The sequence below is a fragment of the Lithobates pipiens genome, unplaced genomic scaffold (assembly GCF_037356315.1).
Source record: "Lithobates pipiens isolate NorthernLeopardFrog02 unplaced genomic scaffold, aLitPip1_a1.2 Scaffold_18, whole genome shotgun sequence".
NCBI lineage: Eukaryota > Metazoa > Chordata > Amphibia > Anura > Ranidae > Lithobates > Lithobates pipiens.
The window spans coordinates 50,625,941-50,641,036 of NW_027507758.1; the positions used below are offsets into that span (position 1 = coordinate 50,625,941).

At 44.4% G+C, this 15,096-nt stretch overlaps 1 protein-coding gene across 2 annotated transcripts in view; it reads left to right on the forward strand.

Annotated features, from left to right (window-relative positions):
• THADA (THADA armadillo repeat containing) overlaps positions 1-15,096 on the forward strand; it is a 930,763-nt gene that overhangs the window by 267,448 nt on the left and 648,219 nt on the right. For both annotated transcript variants that reach the window (XM_077485673.1, XM_077485674.1), the window contains exon 25: positions 2,141-2,263. In XM_077485673.1, the coding sequence (XP_077341799.1) occupies positions 2,141-2,263 (123 nt within the window). The remainder of the gene's footprint in view (positions 1-2,140; positions 2,264-15,096) is intronic.

Genomic DNA, 15,096 nt, shown 5'->3' on the forward strand with positions numbered 1-15,096 from the left:
ACTCAACCCTGCTTTAAAATTCTCCACAATGTTGTCCCTGACCGTGTCTGGTGTGTTTCTTGGCCTTTATGATGCTGTTTGTTCACTAAGGTTCTCTAACAAACATCTGAGTGTTTCACAGAACAGCTATATTTATACAGAGCTTAAATTACACACAGGTGGACTCTATTTACCAATTAGGTGACTTCTGAAGGCATTTGGTTCCACCAGATTTTATTTAGGGGTATCAGAGTAAAGGGGGGTTAAATACAAATGTACGCCACACACTTCAGATATTTTATTTGTAAAAAATTTTGAAAACCATTTATAATTTTCCTTCTACTTCATAATTATCTGCCACTTTGTGTTGGTCTAACACATACAATCCCAATAAAATAAATTTACATTTTGGTTGTAACACGACACAATTTGTAAGATTTCAAAGGGTATGAATTATTTTTCAAGGCACTGTAGAGCAGTAGTGGTTAACTTTCTTGATATAGGGGGCCCCAGGTGCAGCCCCCAACATCAACAAAGTTCGACATGATTTTTTATTTTTTGAAATTTTCAAAATAAAGTTACAAACTTTAATGGTGACATAACATTTAGTGGATATTTATTGTCAGACACATGATACAAGAGATGGTCAGACTTGTGGGCGTTATACAAGAGATGGTCAGAGACTGTGGACATGATAAAAGAGATGGTCAGAGACTGTGGACATGATAAAAGAGATGGTCAGAGACTGTGGACATGATACAAGAGATGGTCGGAGACTGTGGACATGATACAAGAGATGGTCAGAGACTGTGGACATGATACAAGAGATGGTCAGAGACTGTGGACATGATACAAGAGATGGTCAGAGACTGTGGACATGATACAAGAGATGGTCAGAGACTGTGGACATGATACAAGAGATGGTCGGAGACTGTGGACATGATACAAGAGATGGTCGGAGACTGTGGACATGATACAATAGATGGTCAGAGACTGTGGACATGATACAAGAGATGGTCAAAGATTGTGGACATGATATGAGATTGTCAGGGATTGTGGACATAATGCAAAAGATTGTCAGAGGAGACTGTGAACGTGCTGTTGGAATTGTTGAAGACTGGAGACATTACACAAGGCTGCTAGAAATCACTGCTATTCCAGGGGAATAAGGAAACACGGTGTCAAGGGGGCCCCAAGGGCCACAAAAACATGCCAAAGGGTTGTATGCAGCTCCCAAGGCACAGCTTTGTCACTAGGGCTTTAAGTTTGAGTGCTTACCTTCACCCTCCTAGGCCTGGCCAACAGGGAATTATATGAAGCTAATAAAAACATATGTTGGATATTAATAATGGCAGCTTTTCAAAATATATTGTTTTAGATTATTGCATAAAAAGTTTATGGGGTTTTTGCTATTTTCCTCCAGAGTTTAGCTTTATTCACACCATATGCGTTGGGACTGCTTTCGGCAGTTATTCCAGCACAGTCCCACTGCATGACAAGGTGAAATGTCATGTCTCCTATGTGCCCAATTCACCCCACTGGTGTGTGGGCACAGTGCACTGAAAAAGAATAGTGCATGCAGTACTTTGTTTTCCAGTGGAAGAAGGGGGGGGGGGGGAGTAGATTTGGCGCTATACCTTAAAGGCACCTATAATTATATACTTAAAGTGGAACACCAGTAAAACCTCATATAGAAGTGATACAATCTATATAAAATTCAACCCTTTGTGAGAGCTGCTAAATATTGCTTTATCAAAAATAGTGATTAATTATCAACTATTAATCACTATTTTTTTTTTTCATTCGAGAAACATGGAAGCCGCCATTGCTGACCTCTTCCTCTAAAAATGCCAGCTGCCTTAATGTCATGCAGATTCTCTGGCTTTAGTAACATTGCTCTGAAACAAGCATGGAGTCCGTCAAAGTAGAACACCATTTAAAAAAAAAAAAGTGTTGAAGCCACAGGACCACCAACATGAACTGCCAAGTAGCTATACTTTTCAGGAGAAGGTCAGCAGTGGCACCCGTGCAATTCTCCTAATTGTCAGTTGGATCTCAGACTTGGAAAACATGCACTATTAGTGTCCCCTAAGCACTGATTTGAGAACACGGGATAACTTATTACTACCATAACTTTTTTTTTTTTTTTTTATCCTCTTAGGTCCACGCTTTAAATATTTTAAGAGCTATTTTCCGGGATACTCGCCTTGGGGAAAACGTCATTCCTTATGTAGGAGAAGGAACACAAGCTGCAATCCTTGGATTTACCTCTCCAATCTGGGCCGTAAGCAACATTTCTGTTATTTAGTACCGTATGTTTATAAGATAAAGGAAGGAAATTAAACACAAGCAAATCTTTTTCCATGTGCTTTTTTTCCAGTAGACTGAAGCAACTTTTTGATTGAACATGATATTAAACAGAGAAGTGTTATTAAATTCATATAAATCGTATATACATTATATTACTAAAAGTATTGGGACGCCTGCCTTTACACGCACATGAACTTTATTGGCATTCTAGTCTTAGTCTGTAGGCTTCAATATTGAGTTGGCCCACCCTTTGCCACTATAACAGCTTCAACTCTTCTGGGAAGGCTGTCCACAACGTTTAGGAGTGTCTCTATGGGAATGTTTGACCAATCTTCAAGAAGCGCATTTGTCAGTTGGACAAGAAGGCCTGGCTCACAGTCTCTGCTCTAATTAATCCCAAAGGTGTTCTATCGGGTTGAGGTCAGGACTCTGTGCAGGCCAGTCAAGTTCCTCAACCCCAAACTCGCTCCTCCATGTATTTATGGACCTTGCTTTGTGCACTTGTGGGCAGTCATGTTGGACAGGAAAGGACCATCTCTAAACTGTTCCCACAAAGTTGGGAGCATGAAATTGTCCAAAATGCCTTGGTATGCTGACGCCTTCTTGTCCACATCAGTGCCTGACAAATGCACTTCTGGAAGAATGGTCAAACATTCCCATAGACACACTCCTGTGGACAATCTTCCCAGAAGCGCTGAAGCTGTTATAGCTGCAAAGGGTAGGCCAATGCAATATTGAACCCTACATTCCAAGACTAGGATGGCATTAAAGTGTGTGTGTGTGTGTGTGTGTGTATATATATATATATATATATATATATATATATATATATATACACACACACACACACACACACACACACACACACACACACACACACACACACACACACACACACACGCCCCCCAATACTTTGGTAATATAGTGCATCTTTGAATTTCTTCTTTACATACGTGGTTTTTGGCAACATTTGGTTCCTTAGTAAGCATGATGAGCCCTTACAGTAAAGGTTTCCTCATTCTTGTTTCCTTTGATAAATATGTGGCTATAAAACTAAAAACAAGTCAGATGTTGATAAGTTGTGTTGGAATGAAAGCTACACATTATCTATTGTTGCATGTCAGAAGATTGTTAATAAGCCGTCACTTCAGTGAATCACTTAGCTGTGTCTTCTCAATCATTCAGCATTGTGAGCTATAGCACGTTGCTGCATCTGCTTTATTTGGCTTTACTTTCCATTTTTTTCTCAATAAAGGTTTATTTTCTAAATGTGAAAATACAATGAAATTAACATTCTACATTTATATAAGTAAATATTGGTATAAACAGTGTGTATAAACAATGATGCGTATAATATTGGCTATATTGGTGTTCAAAATTGCATATTTCAACTTGACATGTATATCCTACGGAAAAAGTAAACACGTGGTTAGTGAATTAATAGATCATTTGTAACATTATCCTAGGTAAGATCTCAGTGAAATGTGGACTGGGAGAGTTTTTATGGTAATTTAAGAAATAATGTTATTCCGAGAGGAGGAGCATTAATACTTTTCTGACCGACATACTTCAAGTGACATCATATGTTTGGATAGAATTTTCATGTTGGGTTTAGTCTACAATTTGGTGGCTTAAAATGTACTTCTAAACCTCTATTAGATTCTTGTAGGGTTCAGATAGTGTGAATGTTTTCCAAAGCCTCCATATTTTATGGAGTTGCCTTGTGTTTTCTCATTTAATGGCAATTGTTTCTTCCATCTGGTAAATAGAGTTGACTTTTGGGAGCCAGCCTTTTATAGATGGTATTTCTCCTGTTTTCCATAATGGTGGTATGAGTGCTTTGGCTGCATTTAGAAGGTGACATGACAAAGAGTTTTTATACTTTCTGTAAGTGAAATTGTTCACATGTAGAAGACAGCAGGCTGTATCAAGTTTGAGTTGTGTGTTGGTAATGTGTGTTATCCATGTTTTGATCTGATTCCAGAATGTTTGGATTTGTTTGCAGGACCCCCAGATATGTAGAAAGGTTCCTTTTAGTTTTGTTGCATCTCCAGCAGACGTCCTATTGAGGAGACCAACTTTTTATTTTTAGCTGGGGTGGTGTACCATTGAGTACATATTTTATGCAATATTTCTTGGATATTATTACTTGGGGTTTCAGCCTATCCAAATCAGGCCGTAGCACTGAGTTAAAATCCCCCACAATAAACGTAGGGCAAACAGGTAACAGTGATAACTTAGCACTCAAATCGGAGAATACCGTGGCCGTGGCTGGCGGAGGAACATAGATTGTGACCAGAATGACAGGTGTTCTCAGTACCGTGGCGTGTAACACTAAAAACTGACCCCTGGGGTCCGAGGCCACCTGATGGCACTCAAACTGTAGCCCTTTGCGTATTAAGATGGCCACCCCACGAGCATAATTGGAGTATGTGGAGTGAAAGTTTTGAGCCACCCAACACTTTAACGCAAGGATTTTTGAGCCCACCCGATGAGTCTCCTGTAGACAAAGAATATGCGGGTGCAGTCGTTTGATCTGCTCAAACACCAATGCATGCTTAAATTTAGAATTCAGCCCCCGAACATTCCAGGAGCATATGTTTACCCTGCCATGGGAGGGTTGGGAACATCGCACAAGTGGGAACAAGCGGGTGCAGCCTGCCCAGGAACCCCAGAACAGTCCCCCGCCAGGCAGCCAGAGCCACAGTACCTCCAGCGGGACAAGGTGACAGACACACACTCCCATCCATCCATTCACCACACACGCCTCACCCATACAACAGACAACAAATAAAGAGCTGCCAAGTAGCAGCAACAACCCTGCCCTGCTCCCACGGAAATGGAGCGGGCTTGTACCCAAAACTAGGGCCATGCATGGGGCGCATGGCCTGATATCCATGCGATTAACCGCAACTGGTCAACTTCACCACAGTGTGGCTCAATATCGTTCTCCTGGAGCAGCTCCCAGGTACTCATCCAAAAAAATGGAGCAGGAAAAGAGTCCCGCAATATAAAAAAAAAAACTTTGTCAGTCCCAACATGTTTCAATAAGAGCAGCAGAGACCCGCTGCCCTGACCAGAGGTAGTTGCAAAGATGAGGGCAAAAGAAAAAATAGAGACAGTAACCATCCAGGCCAATATCCTTCAGGCAGGATCTTGAGGGGGTTGGGGTAGGGACTCCCACCATGCAATGACGTTCTTGGGTGACTGGAAGAAAAGAACCTTCTCCTGATAGACAATGCTCAGGGTAGCTGGGAATATCATAGAGTATTTCACTGCATGTTCTCTCAGCTTTTGTTTAACAGACTGGAATTGTGCCGTTGGTTGCGAACAGCCACTGAATAATCTGCATACAGTGACACAGCAGCATTATTGATCTTCAAGCTGCCTTTCATTCTGGCCGCCCGCAGTATAGCATCTCTGTCTCTGTAGTTCAGCAACCTAATAACCATGGTACGTGGCGGATTGCCTGCAGCAAGAGGTCTGCCCGGGACTCTGTGAGCCCGTTCTATCACAAAGCAGGGGGACAGGATGTCGCGGCCAAACTCCTGCTCAAGCCAACTTTCCAAAAAGTCCACTGGGTCAGACCCCCTCCACCCGCTCAGGAAGGCCCACCAGCCTCAGGTTATTGCGTCTGAGGCGGTTCTCGAGGTCGTCCACCTTGTCTTCTAGGGAGGCTATTTTACCCCCGCAGTATTGAGTTTAGGCCATATGGGGTTAACTGAATCCTCCTCCAACTAATACGCTTCTCAGTCTCATCCACCCTTCCGCGTATTTTCTGAACATCCTGTCTCAGTAATGTAAAGTCACTTCTAATTTCAGCCACAGTCCCCATTAGAGCAGCATGGTTTACCTTGATGGTGTGCAGCACATCGGCAAGCGTCGGTCCCCGGCCGTTCTCCTCCGCCTCCTCTCCCGCCGAGATCTGTGACTCCAGGATCGGGGGGTCCGGTTGTCCCGGGGAGGACGGCAGAGAGGATTCCCCAAAGAGATCCGGCGTGGAGGCCGGAGAATCACAGGGCTCCGCGGTGGTGGTCCGGCGGCCATCTTGGCCCGAGCGCGTGTGCACATACATTCGCGCCGGCGGCTGCCTTCTGCGTTTGCCCATCCGCCGATATCACCTTCCAGGGAAGCGGGGTGTCTTTCGATCGGCATTTAGTGCGGGATTAACCCAGGATGGAGCAGGATTGTAGCGGGAGAAGTCGGAGCTGCTCAGAAAGACGGCCGCTCACATGACCACCTAGGCCACGCCCATTGGATATTATTACTTGGAGAACATTTGTGGGTAAAGCCCGAGTCTTTGTCCCATTGTTTGTCTTAAATTTGGATTTGGAGCTCCTCTTCCCAGATGTTTTTTTTTATTTATCTGGTGAGTTGGAGGTTGGCTGAGAGATCCAATTATAAGATATTGAGGTTGCCTTTCATATTGGTTTTTGGTCATTGCATGGTTGTTCGAAGTTTGTGAGGGATCTTTACTTTAGATCCTTATGTTTGTTGTTTTGGATAAAATTGTGTATTTGCAGATATGTCCAAAAGGTAAGGGCCGGTTCACACAGCGACGCGAGGCGAGGCGACTCGGCTCGCCTCGCCTCGCTCCCGCAAGTCGCCCCCATTCAGTGCTATGGAACCGTTCTGAGAGGAGCGACTCGAGTCGCTCCGACTCAGAAAAAAGGTTCCTGTACTACTTCGGGGCGACTTCGGGGGCGACTTGCATTGACTTCTATGCAGAAGTCCTCTGCAAGTCGCCGCTGAGGTCCATGCAGGTCGCGGCGAGGCAAGTCGGAGACGCCTCGCCGCGCATCGCTGTGTGAACCGGCCCTTAGAGTATTTTTATTGAAGTTCTTTCTCAAGGCTTGTTACTTTCCTTAAAGTGGTTGTAAACCCTTACAAACCACTTTGACCTACAGGTAACCCTAGATTAAGGCTTACCTGTAGGTCCAAAAAATATCTCCTAAACCTACAGGGTTTAGGAGATATTTGCCAAAATACAAGCACCGCTGTCTACGGCACATGCGCCATAGACAGCGACGCGCAGGCGCACTGAGCGCGCCGCTGTCAACGGCGATATGCCACGAGTGGCGGCTCCCGTGCGCATGCACGGGAGTGACATCATCGCGGTTTCGTCGAATGACAGCGGCGGAGCAGCGAGACCCACCAAGAAGATGAAGGCTCCGGACTACAGGGGACAGCGGTGACTTCGCTGGCTCCTGTGTCAGGTAAGTGACACATAATGGACTACTATGCGATGCATAGTAGCCCATTATGCTTTACCTTTGCAGGGAATCAAAGAGGAAGTAAACCCATTAGGGTTTACTTCCTATTTAAGTCAAAGGAAACTGTTAGATGTGAAGTATGGAGGCTGCCATTACTGGCCTTTGCGTTGCCGGTTGTCTGACTGTCTTGCTAACCCTTTTGCTTTAGTACTTTGAGCCACTTAAGCCGGCCATAGATGGTTCGTCTCTTGGCTGGTCCCTGCCGAATCGCCTGAGATTAGAACCATCTATGGGCAGGCTGGTTGTACCCACGTTGATCCATCAATCAACTTGGGTACAACCAGCCTGTCTGATTTATTTTATTTTTTATATGTGAGTAATGCTGGCAGAGATAGTCACTAGCAGGAATCATTGTGTTCTGCCAGCCGGGAGAGCTCCCTTTCCGGTAGAACACATTAGCACTGTGGGAGAGATTCCCAATCAATACTGATTGTGTTGATGGGGAAATCAAGCGATTTTCAGGGATGCATCGATATATCAGCCGCCAAAAAGGATCGGCAGAAAATAGTTATCAGCAGGTTATCAAAAAATAGCGCCGATAATGGCTTGCTGCGCCCTGTTGACTTCAGTTCAAAAACAGCCCCTATTGACTGCAATGCACAGTCGGGTCCCATTGACTTCATTACAAATATGTGTCCTTTTGACTGCAAAGCAAAAATAGCCCTTATTTATGCAAAGCAAAATCAAGCGGTTTTTAGGGATACACTGTAAATGGGGTCCGAAAATAGGGTTATCGGGTTATAAAAAAGAATGCCGATAATGGCAGGCTGGGTCCCATTGACTTCAGTGCAAAATCGTGTCCCATTGGCCTCAATGCAAAATCGCGTCCCATTGACTTAAAAGCAAAAATACCCCCTTTTGACTGCAATGCAAAATCAAGCAATTTTTAGTGATGCACTGCTATATCTGCTGGCAAAAATTTTCGCCTGACAATAGGGCCATCGAGTTAATAAAAGGTTGAAAAAGAGGGCCAATAATGGCAGGCTGGGTCCCATTGACTTCAGTACAAAATTGTGTCCCATTGACTTCAATGCAAAATCGTGTCCCATTGACTTCAATGCAAAATCGTGTCCCATTGACTTCATTGCAAAAATGCGTTCCATTGACTTCAGTGCAAAATCGTATCCCATCGACTTCAATGCAAAAATGCTTCCCCTTCGACTTCAATTGCAAAATCGCTTCCCCTTTACTCTAGTGCATAATCGGGTCTTCAGTGCAAAAACACTCTCTATTGACTGCAATGCAAAATCACCTCCTATTGACTTCAAGGCAAAAACGCCCCCTATCGACTGCAATGCAAAATTGCTTCCCATTGACTTCAATACAAAAACGCCAGCCACGTTAATAAAATGTAAAAAAAAAAATGTAAAAAACTGTTTTGGTTTTTAACCAAGTGCATCCTGAATTTTTGGTTTCAGCGCCAGAATTTTCATTTCAGTGCACCACATAGTGGAAGGAAAGAAAATTTAGTTATCTATGGTTTGCCTTAGCTAGGACAATTATGCATCTGAGCCCTTGTACACACGGTCGGAGATTCCGTCGGAATGTTTTCTATCGGACCGTTTTGTCGGATATTCCGACTGTGTGTGGTCTGCATCGGACTGTTTCCGTCGGAATATCCGACGGACCAAGTTTTCCAACTTGCCGGTAAAATTGTCCGACAAAATGCTCCTATCGGACATACTCCGATCATGTGTAGCCTACTCCGACAAAGTGCCACGCATGCTCAGATCAAATTCCTAGACCAAAGCTATTGGCTACTAGCCTGGATGTAGTCCCGTCGTAACAAAATAACGTCATCACGTTATGTACAATTGGATTTTCCGACAATTTAGTCCGACCGTGTGTATGCAACATCACTTCCGGAATTAATCCATCGGAATTACTCCGATGGATTTGGTTGTGGGAAACTCCGACCGTGTGTACAAGGGCTAAGACATACACAAATTCGTTTTTTGTCGATCAGCCAGTGGGCTGCATCGCTGATTGAAGGAACATTTTCCAAAAAGTCGGTTTGAGAGAAACTGATCGTTAGATTGACTTCCCTGGAACAGGAACATATTTCATCGATTGAAATTCAACTGGTCCCTGCTGAACCAGCCAATTTTGTTCTATCTATGGCCATCTTAAGGGCTACTAGAGAGCTGTAACATGAGAGAGGGCATTATAAAGAGCATTCAACAGCCTCATTGCTCTGCTATTACAATCCGTCGGATTTGGTTGTCGGAATGTCCGACGGTGTGTACAAGGGCTTAAAGGTTGACAAGGTAGGGGCTGATCGCACATACCGGGGCAGGGAGTTCCAGAGGATGGGAAAGACTCTAGAGAGGTCCTGTAGGCAAGCGTGTGAGGAGGTAACAAGGGAGCTAGAGAGCAGGAGGTCTTGGGAGGAGTGGAGGGCACAATTTGGGCAATACCTGCAGATGAGGTTGATGAGGTATCTGGGGAGCGAAATAAAATTATGTGACTAGTTTAGTTTCATTTGTGCATCAACACCAGAATGTGTTTGTTCAACAATGCCTCCCAGATGTATTTGTGAAGGTTGGACAATTGTACATATTCAGTTGCAGATTCTGACTACGAGGGACTGGCTATATGGACATATCGACCATCTATAAGACACCCAGTGTTCATCTTTAGGAGGACCTGATACTTTGAATTGACCGCTCAGCAAACCAACCACCGAAGTGCAAAACAGCAATAAAGTGTTCAAAAGAAAAAGGTAGGCCTCACCCACACTAAAGCCCCATACACACTAGCAATTTTTCTGCTGAGTTTTTCCTTCAGGTTTACCAAAACCATGTAGTGCAAGGGCCTGCCTGATCGCATACACGTTGAAACGCCTAAGGTTTGACCTCATATTATATGGTTTTGGTAAATCTGAAGGAAAAACTCAGCAGAAAAACTGATAGTGTGTATGGGGCTTTAGACTAAAAAAAAAAAAAAAAAAATAGTGCACAGTTTCCTAGTTAGCAGAATGCAGCCGAGTTCAGCAAACAGTCTGACTCTGGGAGTGTTCAGGGATCAGGGCTCAGCATGTTTGACTAGCGGTACTGCTCACCTTCGTACACTTCCAACATCTGTTGCACATAAAAAATCTTTATGCTCCCAAGACCTTAAGCCGTGAGTTATTGCTTTTCCACTGTCACGTCTTTGGACAGATTAGACCTGGTGCCATGGTACCCTCTGATCCTCTTCCCCTTCTCTTCAGAAAAATACACCATGTGCCAAGGGGAGGCACTGACAGTCTGTACCCTGAATTAATGGGATATTTTTTTTTTTCCCCTTGTAATTTCTGTCAAGGGAAGAAGCAAAACTCCCACGTGTTCTTATGTTGTGGAGCTTGCTTCATAAAGAACAAATAATGGCTTTATTCTGGTGTTCTTTATTATTACAACAGCACAACTGTTAAAAATGTTAGAACAGTCTTCGTATTGAGAAGATCTAATAATTCAGCTTTAGGCCTTAAATATGTAGGTGATATGGACAACTAATAAGATTTGTTTTCCAGAGCTATATACATTTCTCCAAATTAGCACAGATTAGTGTTTTAAAACTGAAAGATCTTTGTATGGCCGTGCCCAGGCACACCCAAATCAGTAGGTAGGAACTTTCGGATAAACAAAAAGGGTAATATATGTACCCTAAACCAGCGCACTCTGGATCAATTGTGCAGAAATACTATTGTAAAGTGACATAAACAAATACAAAAGAGCAGCTCGTAGTAGGACCCATATACAGGGCTGGATTTACCATTGGGCTTGACTGGGCTCAAGCCCATGGGCCCCGCCCAATAGGGGGCCCGGCGGTCCCGGTGAGATACATAGCCGAGTGTGCTCAGCTCTGCTCACAGTCACACCCAGTCCCCCCCCCCCCCCCCCCCCATTATGGACATAACACAGGGACCGGGTGTGACTGTGAGCCAAACTGAGTACACTCGGCTACTCTCGGCTCCGCTAGGGACTGCAAGAGGACCTGACAGCCGCCGAGATACACCGGACTCTCTATCTCGCCGGTGCCATCTTTAAACTTCAAGACTGCAATGACAAGGCTGCAAATGACACTGGGGCAAGGCTGCAAATGACAAGGCTGCAACTGACAAGGCTGCAAATGACACTGACAAGGCTGCAGATGGACACTGATAAGGCTGCATTGATGAGCATTTAAATGTAAGATTTTTCCTTACACTTCCCTCCTAAAAGTTTTTTTCCTTAAAATCCCCTCCTAAACTTGGGCATGTTATACGCCGACACGTGTTATACGCTAATAAATGCAGTAATGTATAGAAGGTAGGACCCGAAAGTGACTCAAGTCCCCACCACCCTAAGTCCTGTACTGCCCATATAGGGTCTTAAACAATAAGATGGCACAAGTGATGTGTCATGCACTACCCGACCACACACTCGGGTAGCGTGTGACACGTCACTTCTGCCATGTTTCTGGAACGCGATCGGCATGCCTGCTCGCTTGTATTAACCTTTTAACATCTTACTGAATTAATTATCTTACACCAATGGGTGGGGGAAATGCACCAGAGATGGGGCTCAAGGCTGAGGCCGTTCACATTTCTTTGTACCTGATGAGCTAGTTGTGTGTGGCGTCTCTCATCCCCTCATACTTCCTGCTTTCTGGATTAATAAGTCACCCTGCACCCTCATATTTCTGTGAGACACCGGATCTACCTTGAGTGGCTCTATAAGTAGCATTTAGTTATAGTGAAAACTGTTAGTTGTTTATATTTAGAGAGCTTAGCAGACTTGAAGTACAGCCAAAGCTCGTTCTGCACTCCTGTGACCCGTTGACAGCTAAAGCCTGCTGTCAGCTGACGTCACAGAGCCAGTCCAGTTTCGGGAAAGATCTTGACATGCCTGGACCAGCACCACATGCCTGGACCAGCACCCGATTTAGCTTTTCAGCAAGACGCTTGGAGCCTGAGCCAGCCGCCACCGCCCTCTCGACAGCCCAGTGCTCCAGTGAGCAGGGGGGGGGGGCAGTGCAGAGAGCCACCAGGAGCTCTGAGGACTGAGCGATTGGCGGTGTTTGATCACTCTGTTCTCAGTCTTAGAGCCAGCAGGGGACAAATACAGCTGATGCTGCAGCCAGCTAGGTAAGTATAATTTTTCTTACCTTTGGTAACATTTTTGTGTACATTAACCATAAAAAAATAAATATAAATGGACTGCTCTTAAAATCTCAAACCCAACAAGGCTTCTTCACCAAAATGGCGACTATATGCACATAGACACCAACTCTGTATTGCATAAATGTAAATAAGTAATGGGTAAAAGATGGCTTCAGCTCCTAAAGTGAAGGAAGGAGGAAAAGGAAGGAGGGGAAGAAAAAAGTTATTGTCTATCCCAATGGGTGCTAATCTTTAATTCTACCCAAAACAACCAAAATGGCCCACCTGGAGTAGTTTATCAGTAATTGATGCGGTAGGAACAATGCATGGAGTGCCTGTTGCTAATGTACGTAGCTTTGTTCTAAGTTGGTGTCTGGCCACAGCTGCTTCCCTTGGGTCCACCCTTCCTATGACAGTAAACAGGGCAGCAGATAAAGCAAGAAAATTCTCTAAGACCATAGAAATGGCTAAAAACAGGTATCTATTGAGTATCCCCATTTGTTGGAGTGAACGCATACCACCAAACACTTTGCAGGAGTGGGATACCCCAATATAATCAAAGTGCGCCCCAATCACTGACGACCAGACCACAACCGTAAAGAGAAAGCACCACAGCGTTCTAGAGTAACAGTACAGTTGTAGGACCAACCGGTGCACCCAGTGGGAGACGGAGAGAAGCAGAAAATTATGTAAGCAATATAAATATAATAGTAAAAAACAATTGCTATCAAACAGTAGTCTACAGAGACATAGTGATCACTGCGATTTCATGAGACGTGTAACTTATATTACTAGACCTAGTGAGCATTGTTATGTTTTCTCTCAAAAAAAAAAAAAATGGGAATGGAAAACTTTTCAGAGCCTGGAGTGATTCTGTGATGTCAGCTGATAGCGGGCATTGGCCTGCGATAAGCTGACTCTGAGTCACGGGAGAGAAAAAGTAAGTGCATTCCTGTGATGATCAAGAGAAGTGTGGGCAAAAATAATGTGGCCATACTTCTTTTTTTAAAGCCTCAAAAATTATATTTGAGAAACACTGCATCCTGAGTGCGGTGTCCACATACTACGCTACAGGCCTGAACTTCTTCACCTTGAAATTATCCCTGCCTGGTTGTTGAATAATCCAATATCAGAGCCTCTACTGGATTGTTAAAGTGGAATTATAGTAAAATTCTAACTAAGCCTATACCGACTTCCACCCCCATACTAAGCCTATTCTAGCCACCCTGTAAAAGAAAAGGTGTCTATACTTACCTATTCTGAAGCTTCAGTGTAGAGGAGGGACAGCTGACAATGGTTGCCTTATAGCAGGGGTGCCCAACCCTTTGAAGAGTGAGGGCCACTTAAGCGACTTGGTAACCAGTCGCGGGCCACAATTAGCAGATTGAATTGGAGTCTGTTTACATCTGCCACTCCATAGAAGTGAATGGAGGGTCCAATTGGGTCAGACCGACTGTGTAAAAGGGAGCTAAGGCTACTTTCGCACTGATTTGCTGTGGTTTATCCACACTGCAGGGCACCTGTGGCTTTCCTGTAGGTTTGCTGCAAGTTGCCATAGACTTCTATTACATCCTGCAGGTTTGATGCACTTTCTGAATGCACACCAAATCCACAGGTAATAGCAGAAGTCTATGGTTCCGTTCAAGTAACAAACGGGTGCACTGCTTTGCACTTGCCAATCAGTTTGATATCAGCCCAGTAACAACTGCAGAACAGATATGCCCATTTATACACAATGTGATTTTAGTAATAAACTTACCTTGAGGGTTCACACTGGAGCATTTAGACATAGCCAAAGCTCATTTGGCTGTACTTCTGTGGATCACAGGAGTGCAATTCGTTTTTGCAATCCCGTGACCCATTTTCAGCAGAGAGTGGGCTGAAGGCCACTCTCCGCTGACCTCACAGAAATCAATCCAAGCACCGCATCATCCCGACAATGGGAGTCTGGATCCGCCGGGTACCCCGCTCAGCCTCTCAGTGAGCCGCTGAGTGCCTGAGCCGACCGCCCCTTCCCCTTCCACAGTCCAGAGCTCCAGTGAGCAAGAAGGGGGACAGAGCGGAGAGCTGCTGACTGACAGAACCGAGTGATCGGCAGTGTTCGATCACTCGTTTCTCAGTGTGGAGGCGCCGGACCGATGCTGGGGGGGGGTCCTTTACTTATCTTTTAAGGTGACGCTGTCATGAGAGATTCATGGAATTTGCCATCACTCCTTTGAGAATACTAGTTCCTTAGCTGTCATTCTAATGCTTTGACTTCAGTGAAGTCAGGGTAACTGACCCAAAACAAGTTTATAGATAAGTAGTTCTGTCACTTATTTGCAGCATACTTCTTCCAGTATTGTGAGAGTAACTTACTGACATCAGACACAGCTAAGGCATCCCCCATACTTCTCTTCTGACAGAGTCACT